Raw genomic sequence first — 13864 nt, forward strand, 5'->3', positions numbered from 1 at the left:
CTCATACTGGCTTTCTACTGGAAAGGAGTGTTTTCTCAGGAATGTTTGCAAACTGGAAAAAGCAGATGAGGGGTACTGCTTTGTACTGCTCTGAGAAGTGCGGGCCGGAAAGGCAGCCTGTGGGCCAGTGTGTCAAGGTGAGGAAACAAGCCGCCTTTATCAGCTGCTTGCAGAGAGAAGTATGCACTTTGCCCCGTATACCTGCAGTGTGATGGCTTTTCATTTTCCCTCTCCTAATGCCATCCTCCCTCCTCCAGTCGTACCCCACATAACAGTGTTTTGGTTAATGATGGGCGGCGTGCGCCATATACCACAGTGGTCCCATAAGATTATAAGGAAGCTGAAAAATTCCTGTCGCCTAGTGACGTGCAGCCGATATGAGGTCTTGGCTGGAAGTGATGCATTGCTCACATGTTCGTGTTCACGCTGGTGTAAACAAACCCACTGCCCTGCCAGGCTTGTGAAAGTATAACACACAATTATGTACAGCCCAGAACACTTGATAATAATAATAAATGACTGCACTACTGTTCTATGTGTTTATTATATTGTTATCATTACTTTACAATGTATTCTTTCTACGTACAAAAAATTTTTACCGTGAAACAGCTCGCAGTTACCCCAGCCCCAGCCTCCTACATCTCGTGTTAACTGAGTCTCTTCACTGCATCATTTCCTCTTGCACTTGATTGAATCTCCTGATGTCTATAAACTTAGTGTAGCCTACGGATACAGTGCACATAAAGTCCGCAGTTGTGGACAGCAAGTGCTGGCCTCGGCCTGTGCAGTCACTCGGCGCTCCCTCCCTGACTCACCCACAGCCACTTCCAGCCCCCCAGCCTCCAGTCATGGTAAGTGCCCTACATAGGTGTATTATTTTTTATCTTTTTCTAAAAAATATTTTATTTATTTTTTAGAGAGAGAGGAAGGGAGAGAAAAAGAGATGGCCAGAAACACCAATGTGTGGTTGCCTCTTGAGCACCCCCAACCAGGGACCTGGCCTGTAACCCAGGCATGTGCCCTGACTGGGAATTGAACCAGCGACCTTTCAGTTCACAGGCCAGCACCCAATCCACTGAACCATAGCAGCCAGGGCTCGTTTTGAATTTTTTAGGGTATCTTTACTATACCTTTTCTATGTTTGGATATGTTTAGATGCACAGCTTTGTGTTACAGTTGCCTGCAGAATTCAATGCAGTAACATGCTGTACAGGTTTGCAGCCCGGGAGCACTAGGCTGTGTCATGTGGCCTAGGGGTGTAGTGGGCTCCTCCACCAGACTTTGTGTGCGTGCGTGCTACAGTGTTCTCACAACAACAAAGTCGCCCAGCAACACATTTCCCAGAGTGTATCCTTGTCAGTAAGCAGTGCATGACTGAGTATATAAAATGGGAAGTAATTTTTAATTGCTCATGTAACTTAATATTATTTTTACTCCTAAGCTATTCTTTTCATCACAAGGTAATTTGTGATGGAAGTTTAAATCCAAAGCTCAGTTGTCAGTCACTAGTAGGAAGTGAGCCCCTGCCTGCCTGCTTTGCCTCATCATCAAAGTGTAGGCAAAACCCAGCTTTAAGCTCCTGGCACACGATGCTTTCAGCTGCGGCCCACACACATCCCTGCAAAGGTCAGGTAGCAAAACGCTAGGACAGAGGACAAGCAGCCCCTAATCACAGATGACAGCTTATTTCAGAATGTTGTTCGAGTCACCCTGTTTAGTCCTTCTCGGCTTTATTGACCTATTAGGACAGAGGTTCTCAGCCCTAGATGCACATTAGAAATATTTGGGAAATTGACTGTAAACATACCTGAAGTCCAGAACCCACGCCCAAATGCTTGAAGTGGTCTGAGGCGGTGCTCAGGTATCAGTATTTTCTAATTCGCTGATTCTACTGTGCAAACAGGTTTGAGAACCATTGTTCAACCGCTAGCTTCTGTTACTCTTTACCTTCCATGGATTTTGTTCTCTACTCATCTACCCATGCCCACCATATTTTTTTACTTTTTTTTTCATCTTTCTAGAACCTCCTAACCTTCATTTTGCTGCCTGAAGCTGTAGTTCTGTCTTGCTCTTCTCCAGACTAGACACATTGTCTGCCTAGACTTTCAGGTCAGCTCTTTGTCAGGGGACGGCTTCCCTGGCTTGCCCCATAGAACACCCACCAAGATGGCAACAGTAACTAGCAAGCATCTACCTACACACCCACCGTTTCCCGATTTCGCTCATCTCAAATCTGGCAATCCCATCACCTTGTCCTCTGGGGACACAGTAACATTCGACATAGTTCTGTGCCATTAAGGTGCATTCACATTTGGACCGAGCCCCTTACCCAAACCATGCCCCGGCCCGCCTGAGCAGTCTTCTTCCTCCCCCACGGCTCCCCAACTTCAGAGCCAGCACCATGTAAGGCCTGTTAACTCTTTGTTGTGGGAGGCTGAACCAGCATATCAGCAGGATGTTTCCCGGCATCCCCGTTCTGTGTTCACCAGACACCAGTAGCCCTCGTCTTCCCCCAGTTTGTGGCAACCAAAAGAGCCTCCGGACATTGCCAAGTGGTCCCTGGGGAGGGGGAAGAGTTGCCACACACGCACTCCATTATGAACCCCTGCTCTCTCTGTTTGTCTAACCTCCCAAACTACTTCGCTGGAGTTGGTTCCTCTGCCATCTGGTGTATGTGTTCTACCCAATTTCAGTTTTCACCCAAGTTTACAATCTGTTACTCTGAGATTCCTTCTTCTTCCGGAGTTGCTAGCCTTCAGAGCAGCTAAGACAAATTCTCCTGTCTGCTCATCATCCTTTACCTTCCTGTTGCAGATGAATGAGTATGATTTCCGTCTTCAATATTAAAATGGCTACATAAAAATTCACCAATTTTCATAAGTTTTTTTTAATGCATGCTTATATGACAGCTGTCACAATACAATCTAACAAATGTTCTGAATGAAGTTAAGGACAACTAAGTGCTACTAGAGCCATCTTACAAAAAAAACCACCCAAAATAGCCTTTTGGCCAGCCCAGTAATTTACGTAACAATGACAGTGCTAACAGAGAGCAGAGAGACCAGCACCTTTCGTAACATTAGAAATGGAGAGTTGGTTCCTAACTAAAAACATTTACCCTCCTGCACAACTATTCATTCCTTCCCCTGACTTGTGGAATGAGAATTATTTTATTCTTGCAAAGCCTTTTGAAATTCCAAACTGAGTGAAATTTCATTACAATTCCATCTGAGTAACAACTCTTAATTATTTGAGCTAATGGAGAGGGATGAAGCACCAAAATTAGAAAATTCACCTAATACAAATTGAAGTGCATACTGACGCAAACACACATTCTCAAATTTTAAGAAATGAAAAGGTCACCAGAAGTTATTCGGCTGATTTTACTGTATGATTCATAACTCACCCAAATGAAGAATTGCTGATATAGTTGAGTGTTACCTTCCTGACATAACAATCAGAGGGGTGAATTTCCATAGTTATTCATTATAATTGGAGGTGATTTCAATGACATTTTGGGAGTAGGTTTACATAGAATTTTTATTCTTTTTTCATAATTTTATTATTTCTCATGTTGTCTTCATTGAACTCATTTTTATTGTGATGAAATAACACTAACGTACAATTTACCATGTTAACCATTTTAACTGTGTAGTAGTGTGACACTAGGTACCTTCATCTCGCTGTGTAGCATCACTGCCATCCGCCTCCCGAACGTTTTCTTCCCCAACATCAACAGTTTTTCATCGCTATCTCCTCCCTACTGACTGCTAATAATCTGCTATGTAGCATTTTAAGTTAATGTCCCATAGCTCTTATTGAAATAAATGTAAAATCTACCAAAATGATCAAAGGACAGCATTAATAAAGGTTTATGAATTCAACTTTCACATATAGGAAGAGAATCCTCACCTTTCCATTGCTCTGCTCCAGACATTCCCACCACTCAGTGCCTCACCGACCCTCTCCTTTGTTTTCTTCTCAGCAGCTCCGGACAATCCAGCCTGTGTGAGAAGAGCACGTAGACAGAGTACGGGGTCATCGACTAGACAAGTATGTGTTTGTATTGCAAAATTAAAAATTTATTTTTAACAAATATATTTCACTTTGCTTTAAAAGCTATTATGGACATGGGCTAAGTGATACTCAGACAAAGCTATGCTCATCCAGTTTTTTTAAAGCTTTTAGCTTTTGGAATAGACCCTATTGTTTAGCAGATGCAAAGTATTAACTACGAAGGAAGACAGAATTTCATAAAGCTTTGTTAATAAAGTTTATTTTAGCCTCCCATAGCCTTCGCTCTACTAGGAGAGATTCTTTTAGCTTCTTTTAGTCATGGTTTTATCAGGAAAGTTTCTTTTAGCTGAACATATTTCATAAAGGTTATGGAAACTTCTTTGGAACATGAAACACTATCCAATTGTCACAAAAGTCCAAACCTCGGAATTAAGGAAAATGTTGCACTGGTTTTTTGTATAAGAACGCAGGCACTCACGTTTTCTGAGAGACAAGGACTGAAGTGAATGGTGGTGATAATCATTAAACATGTCTCCGAGATCAATTTCCTTCACAGAACTTTAACAGTAATCTCCACAGAACTGTAGCCCTAGTCTTAAAACTTCCCTGTAAGAAAAGGTCACGTCCCAATTAAAGGAGTAAGTTTCCCATAGTTCCTCACTGCAGTGTGGCAATTTTAACTTCCACCTTTTTTAAGAGAGGGTGTTCCCTTCTTTCTGCTCTTTCTTGGCTAATGACCATTTCTGGATAATTTCCTGTAGCCAAGTGAAAGCTAATACCATCCTTTTAACTGGGCAGTCATTGCTAGACTTACCAGTTATGTCTACATTTATAAAATAGAGGGGGTTAAAGGCAAATGTCAAAAGACTAAAGCCCAAGACTCCTTTCACCTGTTAGGTACTAAAACAGAAGTATTAATTTTTGTAACATGTCCTCAAATTGATGAACACCTAGAATTAAAATACATGATGATAAAAACAAAAGTTTTTTGAGAATTCTCCTAAGACAGGAGAAGGGAACTCTGCTTTATAGAGGAGAAATACAACAACAATGGAATGAAGTTTCACTATTGTGAAACTTTGTCATAGTCAGTTTTGGCTGCTCTAATGAAAATACCATAGACTGAGTGGCTCAAACAACAAACAGTTATTCCTCACAGTTCTGGAGGCTGGAAAGTCCAAGATCAAGTTGCTGGCAGATTTGGTATCTGATGAGGGGCCACTTTCTGATTCATAGATGCCTGCCTTCTCTCTATGTCTGCGTGGAAGAGGAAAGAGATCTCTCTGGAATCTCTTTCATAGAGCACTAATCCCATTCAATGAGGGTTCCACCCTTCTGATCTAATGACCTCCCAAAGGCCCCACTTACAAATTCCATCACATTGAAGGTTAGAATTCCAGGTCCATTCATGCAGTTTCGAAGGTAAGATTTCCTTCTTTTTTACAGCCGCATAAAATTCCACTGTGTAGATGTACCATAGCTTTTTTATCCACTCATCCACTGATGGGCACTCAGGCTGTTCCCAGGCCATGGCTATTATAAATAACACTGCAATGGACATAGGGGTGTATATAGTCTTCCTGATTAGCACTTCAGGATTCTAAGGACACATTCCAGAAGTGGGAAGTAACATGCTCAGATCCAGTGGGCCAAACTTTGCCCTAGCTGATGTGTTTCTGACATCAACTCAGGGACAAAACTATACTTTGAAAACACAGGGCTCTGAGCAGAGTAGGAAAAAACCAACATAACTGTTATTGTAAGGTCAGAGCATCTTTGCACTGATCATTTATTTTTTTAAAAGTCCTTGCAACTGTCATCTGAAAAACCCACAACTCCCCTCAGCAGAACATTTGGAACAATATACGCCGCATTTCAAGGAGGTCAGATTTCTTTCCTCAACTCTTAAGAGGCACCTCTTGAAATTTTCCAGCTAATATTTTCAAAACTCTATAACAAATAAAAGCCCCAGAGAAAAGCCTATAATATGGCTGTCAGTGAACTTGACTTCAATGTTTTTCCATCATAAAATCAAAACATTGTCAAGCATTTTGGGTGTCAAAGCAGCTGCCACCTAAGAACTATGCGGAAAAAAGATACCCCAATCAGTTCAGGTCTCATTGTAATCTCTGTGACTTTCAAGTCAGAAAATAGGATAGTCATTTTTATATATTTATTTATGAAACTATAGTCATAATTTTTCCAAAAAATATATTTATGTATAAAGAAAGATTATCGATTCTCAGGTGTGTTACAAAAAAGAGCTAATTTTGTTAGTCCCTTTTCTCCCTAATACTTAAAAAAGAATGAATTAACACGAGCATTCATCCATTTATTCAACAAGCTTCTATTAATAATCTATTATTTGTAAGGCACTATAGCAAGCTGTGAGGCAAACATAAAGAAATGGTCACTTTTCCCCCTTCTATGAATGGGCAAATAGATGTCGGAAATGAGTAAAGATTAAGAACCCATGATAAAGTAGAAGCAAACAACCCAAGTCAACCAGGAGTCTAAATTCCTACTTTCATTCTTGTCATGTTCCTCTTATTCTAGCCTGTGATTTTTATTCAATGCTTTTAAAGAGGAAACGTAAAGGTTGAACAGGAAGATGATACTTCTGCCTTTTTCTTCTGTATAGAGAAATGGGGGCTCACTGTTACTGTAGGTCTTCCCTGCACCCACCCAGAAAGTATTAGAATGGAGAATAATAATGAGTTAATAAGGAATAACGTGTAAATAACTTGGGAAATGTTGTCAGCATTATAAAAGTCCAAAAACTAATTTTAAAATTTGTCATTATTATGCTTCATCTTTTTCACTTCGAAAGACACAGGAAAAATCATTCTCAGTAATTATTCAGTGTATTTTTTAATTGTGGAGGAAAAGGTAATAGTCATAAAACTCCAAACATGTGAAATGTTTAAGGCCTGACAAGGCTGTTTTCTGTGATATCTGGTTGTTCCAGAAATAAAGGCCCTTTCCCCGGCAGTTCATCATTTCGCTCTGTTGTTTAAGGAAAGGAAAACATACCCAAAAGGAGAGGGTTCTGTCCCAAATATACCAGGGGCTCAATTAATTACTGTTGGAAGCTGAAAAAATGCAATGGTATTTCAGGGTTCTCAATGCATTAAAATGGATGCTCCATAAAGTACTTACTAAATAAATGATTCATTAGATCCCTCTAAAGACTCCACATCTCTTGGTGATGAGATCCAGGGATTAACAGAAGGAAACAGTTTTTCATTGAAACAAGGTGCTCCCCATATTACCGCAAACAAATCTCATGCAAAACTTCATGACAGAGGTTCAAAGGGGAAAGAAAGTGAACAAACCTTGCCTCACCCACGCAGCCAGGTGCTCTGAGTGTGGTTAAATGCACATAAACCTTCACCCACACACTGCTGCCTGGATGGCTTCTAACTTCCTCTGCCCACCACAACCATCCCCCAGAGCCCCAAGTGCTCTTTGCAAAATGGAACTCTCCGATTATTTCACACCTTGTTTAAAATTCTTCAGTAAACCCTAAAACCAATGCCCAAATCATTTGATATGGTATATGAGGCTGGCCTTGCTCCAACTCTGCCTCTTCAGCAATGATGAATGGAGCCACCAGATGATGGTGGTCCCATTAGATTATAATGGAGCTGAAAAACTCCATCACCTAAGATGTGAGAGCTGCAGTAGCGTTGTAACGTCATAAAGCAATGCATTACTCACATGTTTGTGGTGATGCTGGTGTAAAAAAACCTGCAGTGCTGCCAGTCATATAGAAGTTTGGCACATATGATTATGTACACTACATAATACTTGATAATAAATAACTATGATCCCGGTTGATGCATGTACTACACTATATTTTATGGGTATTTTAATTTTATTTTTTATATTTTATTTATTTATTTTTAGACAGAGGGGAAGGGAGGGAGAAAGAGGGGGAGAGAAACATCAATGGGCGGTTGTCTCTCACGCGCCCCCTACTGGGGACCTGGCCCACAACCTAGGCATGTGCCCTGACTGGGAATTGAACTGGCGCCCCTTTGCTTCACAGGCCAGCACTCAACCCACTGAGCCACACCAGTTGGGGCTATTTTATTGTTATTTTAGAATATACTCTTCCTATTTACAAAACTCAGTTTGCTGTAAAACAGCATGCAGGTACCCCAGCCCCAGTCTCACACATCTCATTTTTAACCATGTCTCCTAATTGCATCATTTTTCTTATGCTTGACTTTTAATCTCCTGCTGTTTTATAAGTTTAGGGTAGCCTACGTGTACAGAGTTTATAAAGCCTACAGTGGTGTACAGCAATGTCCGAGACCTCCACAGTCACTCACCGCTCCCTCACTAAATTACCCAGAGCCCCTTCCAGTCCCGCAAGCTCCATTCGTGGTAAGTGCCCTGTACCAGGGTACCCTTTTTTAATAAATCTTTTGTACCATATTTTTACTGTACCTTTTCTATGTTTTTATATTTTTAATCATTTTTTACTTTTCGATTATAGTTGACATACAGTATTATATTAGTTTCAGGTGTACACCCCAGTGATTAGACATTATAGAACTGAATAGGTGATCATCCTGATAAATCCTGCACCCACCTGACACCATACATAGTTACTAGAATATTATTGGCTATATTCCCTGCACTGTACTTTACATCCTCATGATTATTCTGTTACTAGCAATTTGTACTTCTTAATCCCTATACCTTTCTCACTTAACCTTCCCAACCCCCCTCCTACCTGGCAACCATCAAAATTTCTCTGTATGTATGAGTCTGTTTCTGTTCTGCTTATTTTGGTTTTTAGATTCAGTTGTTAATAGGTTCAGTTGTTAATAAATAATATATATTTGTTACTATTTTATTTTTCATATTTCTTCTTCTTTTTCTTCTTCTCAAAGAAGACCCTTTAATATTTCATGTAATACTGGTTTGGTGGTGATGAACTCCTTTAGATTTTTCTTATCTGGGGTATACTTTACATATCCTTCAATTCTAAATGATAGTTTTGGTAGGTAATCTTGGTTGTAGGTCCTTGTTTTTCAGCACTTAGAATATTTCTTGCCAATCCCTTCTGGCCTACAAAGTTTCTGTTGAGAAATCAGCTGACAGTCTTATGGGAGCTCCCCTGTAGCTCACTAATTGCTTTTTTCTCACTGCTTTTAAGATTCTCTTTGTCTTTAACCTTGGGCATTGTAATTACGAAGTGTCTTGGTGTGGGCCTCTTTGAGTTCATATTGTTTAGGACTCTCTGTGCTTCCTGTACTTGTATGTCTATTTTCTTCACCAGGTTAGGAAAGTTTTTGTCATCATTTTTTAAGGAAGTTTTTCAATTACTTACTCTCTTCTCCCTTCTACACCCCCATAATGCAAATGTTGGGATGCTTGAAGTTATCCCAGAGGCTCCTTACACTATCCTTATTTTGAGGGTTTTTTTTTTCCTTTTTCTGTTTGGGTGTTTTTTCTTCCTTATATTCCAAATCACTGTTCTGATTTTTGGCTTCACCTACTCTGCTGTTGATTTCCTATAAATTATTCTTCATTTCAGTTAGTGTATCCTTCATTTTTTACTTTTTTTTATGGTTTCCATGTCCTTTTTTAGGCTGTTGAACTTCTAAGTTCATTTACTCTTCCTCTAAGTTCATTGAGCATCCTTCTAACCAGTGTTTTGAACTCTGCATCTGGTAGATTGCTTGTCTCCATTTGGTTTAGTTCTTTTGCTAGAGTTTTGTCTTTCATTTGAGACTTCTTTAATTTCTCATTTTGGCAGCCTCCCTGTGTTTGTTTCTATGTACTAGGTAGAGCTTCTATGTCTCCCAAGCTTGGTAAGGTGGCCTAATGTAGTAGGTGTTCTGTAGGACCCAGTTACACAGCCTCCCCATTCGTCTGAGCTGGGCACTCCAGATTCACCCCCCACGTAAGCTGTGTACACTCTTCTGTTGTAGCTGAGTCTTGATTGCTCTTGGCATGTCAATAAGAGGGACTTACCCCCAAGGCCCATCAGCTGCACGAATTGACTGAGACCACCATAGAGGATTAGCTATGCAGTGGCCCACCCCACAGAGCAGGAATTACTTCAGCTGGGCGCTACTGCCCATTCAGTCCACCCCTTGAGCCTGTTGCTTGTGGAGGTAGTTGGATGGTGCTTTGACATTGTCTGAAACTGTTCACCTGGTACATTGGTTCTGGGGCCTCCAAAGGAGGTATAGGCCAAGGTCAGCAACTGCCTATGCTCTGTCTGGGCCCACCTGGCATGAGCTACAAAGTGATCTGCATACAGCTGCTACTTTTGTTGGGCTTGGAGGTGCCCAGGAGAGGCCAAGCTATGAACCAAGGCTGACTGCTGCCAATGCCGGGCTTGGAGCCACTTAGCAACAGGTTTGGGGCACACTGAGGCCTGATACTTCTTATTTGAGAGATATTTAGGAAAATCTGAAGCATGAGCCAAGATAGGCCATTTATATGGACAACCCACTGGAAACAGTTTGGATGGGCCTGCATGTTGGTGGGGCAGGGTCTCAGGCAGTCACCAGGGCTGGGAAAACAGGGTGAACTAGGTTGATGGAATCTCAGATATGGTGCCCACCTGCCAGCTCTGTGGGGTTATGGCTCAGAAAAGGAACAATAGCCTCTGCCAGCACTTCTGTCTGGGAGAAAGCTGCCCCTCCAGCTCTTGCCTTGATGCCAGGCACTTCAGTTCCTCCCTGTATGTCTCTGGTGCCTTTCGAGCTGCTGCCCCAGCCCTGGAGCTCAGAGGGCATGGGTCCAAGTAAGTCCATGTATGGGCCTTTTAAGAGGAACTGATGGGACTCCGGAAGCCCTCCATCTCCCTCAGCCACAATTCCTCCTGGTCTTTACAGACAGAAGTTATGGGGACTTCTCTTCCTGGCCCTGGAACCCTGGACTGGGGAACCTGGTGTGGGCCTGGAACCCCGAGCCCCTCATGGGGGCCTCTGCATCTGAAGTATCCCTCCAAATCCCAATTTTTAGCCACCACATGTGGGTGTGGGACCAGCCTGTTCTGCATCTCCACCCCTCCTACCAGTCTTGATGGGCCTTCTTCTTTATATCCTTAGTTGGAGAATATAAAGAAGCTAGATTTCAGGCAGTTCTGAATGATGGTTGTTCTGTAGTTTAGTTGTAATTTTGATGTGGTTGAAGGAGGATGCAAGCATCGCACTTACCTATGCCACTATCTTGAATACAGGATACATTATGCCCCTCTTCATATAGTACATTCCTAAAAAACCAAGTGCTGGCCATAATTAATTTTTAAGAAACCTAGAATCAAAATGGAAAGAGGAGAACCTTAAGAAATAGGAAAAAGGGAGGGGGACTCATCCTCATTATTAAAGTTTTATAAGACTTTACACTTGTATACCTAAAACAGTTCTAGAGTTAGTTCATACCACCATCGTTCCCCATTCCCAGTTTGCAGTTGGACAATGACATAGCTGCCAGTGAATCCTAATGTTTCCACAGCCCCCAAAGAAAAAATTACCTCGAGGTGATTTCTCTCTTGGCATCACTTCATACAAAAAAAAAAAAAAAGACTCATATATTAGCATATATGTAAAAAGATATTCAGTACAGCACTCTTTGGATTAGAACCAAAATACCTGGAAACTCGAACATCTATCAAGAAAGGACTGGTAAGACAAATTACAGCGTATCTAGAAATGGCATGTCTTGCAGATATCATGTAGCCGTCAGATAAAATGATGTAGATCGTTGCTACGTGTTCATAAAGGTATGGGGGCAGGAAACTTGTTCTCTCTTCCCTCGTAGGTTCTTTAGCTGATCGAATAATTAAATTGACATAAGACAGATTAACAGGAAGAAAAAAGTTCTCTCTGCTAATGGCTTTCTTCCCGGTACAGGCGTCCTATCTAAATTCTGTTAGGCAGTTAAGGGAGAGGTAAAAAGCTCTCCTTGCATCTGTTGGGCCTCAATTATCTTCAGTTCAAAATAACGCACATGCCAAAGTGCGTATTCTGGAGCAGACTGCTCTCATCACATGCATTCCAAGAGATCCAGGACAGGTGGTTAAAAGAAAAAAGCAAGGCACAGAACAGGAAAAATTCACAGAGTAGAAAACAGGCAAGGAGTATATATATTTGCATGTATATATATATACACACACACATTTTATGGGGATACACCAATGGCTGGTTATCCCTGGGCAAAACAAGGGATTACTGAAGGAAGATTTACTTTTTATTATACAGCTTTGTATTGCTTAAATTTTTACCCTAAAGTATTCAAAAATTAAATTGGGTATGTGTGTCTATTTATACTCACACACACGCACCCTTTGAAAACAAAAGCTATCTAGAGGAAGCACAGGGGAAAGCAAACAGGAAGGACACAACCTGGCTCACTCTCCCCGCCTGACTCATGGCTTCCTGGGCTGTAACCCAGCAGGCCCAGGCTGGTGCTGGCCGGATCCAGCTTCTGTGATTTCTCAGTCTGCAGGCGCTGCACTTTCTTTCAAGAGGAGGGACATCAGGGCCCAGAGACGATTCAGGAAAGAGCCCCTATATCCAGAATGCAGATCTTCCCACAACCTTTTTTAGCACTCTCCTTCACACACTATAATTTTAATAATGGCCTATCCCACAACTTCTACTTTCTTTTCCCTACACACTTGAAGAGGTCATCTCAACCTACTCACCACGTTCAAAGTTCAAAGTACTTCACATATGCTGCAAAGACTGGGGTCAGAGAAGATGTCTGTGAAAACCTTTTCCTCCGCATTGAGTACCAAACCGCCTTGACAACAGGCTGTAAACTGTGAGGAAACACCTTGCTGGCCCAGCTGGCCAATTAGACAGTGAGTTCTTCGGATGGTATGATGCTCACCAGCAGCCCCACAACAATTCGGGGTGCATTCCCAGCAGTCGGAGAACCCCTTAAATGAAATCAGACCAGTGTTGAAGCCAATCGATACCCAGGAGCCAAGAGGAACAATTAAAGGAGTGAATGTTTTATTCTTTAGTGTTTAATAGAATACATAACAAGTCACATAATCAATGATTCATTACTTCACACACTGGGAGGAAAACAGTATTGAGTATTCCTGCTATATAACTGGTTGTGAGCAGGGAGAACAAAAGTCTCTAGAGCATCTAGATGGTTGAAGAAATTCTCATTTAAGGTTTGGGCATGTCTAAAAAGACTTCATCAGCGCCTTTTTTAAAATACAGAGGGATTTTTTTTTCTTGGCTTTCTGTCTCATTAGAAAGGCCTGATGATTTTATAATTAATTTTTGTCCTTTCCCCTTCTATTTTGAGAAAAGGCTTAATGGTATGAAAGACAATATTTCCAACTATCTCAAAATTCCAGATAGCTCTGTGGGAATCTTACATTATTTAGCAGCCAAGAGTTTTTCAGATGCCTGGAAATTTTTTAATAACACATAATTGACATCTTCAAAATTAACATCCACGATGAATGTTTTAACCTTTTATCATTAAATGTCACTAACACTGTTTGTGTGGTCATAAATGAATTGTCGTCATTTGTATTCAATAGTAACAGCAAAATGTGCCTGCCTATAAAGTCACAAAGACAGTTGTATAACAATTTACATTACAATTAATGTTCACATGTGTCAAAATACATTTAAAATAAAAAACTTGGGTTGGGGGAAAAAATCACAAAATGTATAAGGTGACAAGACTTCTTGGTCAAACTAGTCCATTTTCCTAACATGAAACATTATACTCTAATGTAGACAGTCTGGTTGAATTTCCTCCAAATTTCAAGGGCCCCAGTAGAAAATCTAAATCTGCAAACGTTCATACTTTTAGATTTTTATTGTCCAAACTTGTGGCAAAAAAA

At 41.1% G+C, this 13864-nt stretch overlaps 1 protein-coding gene across 3 annotated transcripts in view; it reads right to left on the reverse strand.

The window, feature by feature from the left end:
- The window catches only part of LOC139440507 (uncharacterized), a 168047-nt gene that overhangs the window by 68381 nt on the left and 85802 nt on the right, over positions 1-13864 (reverse strand). For all 3 annotated transcript variants that reach the window (XR_011650736.1, XR_011650735.1, XM_071220195.1), the window contains exon 3: positions 3913-4004. Coding sequence is in view for 1 of the 3 variants with exons in the window: in XM_071220195.1 (XP_071076296.1) it covers positions 3913-4004 (92 nt within the window). In the remaining 2 variants the exon portion in view is untranslated. The remainder of the gene's footprint in view (positions 1-3912; positions 4005-13864) is intronic.

This window comes from Desmodus rotundus, chromosome 13 (assembly GCF_022682495.2).
Source record: "Desmodus rotundus isolate HL8 chromosome 13, HLdesRot8A.1, whole genome shotgun sequence".
Classification (NCBI taxonomy): domain Eukaryota; kingdom Metazoa; phylum Chordata; class Mammalia; order Chiroptera; family Phyllostomidae; genus Desmodus; species Desmodus rotundus.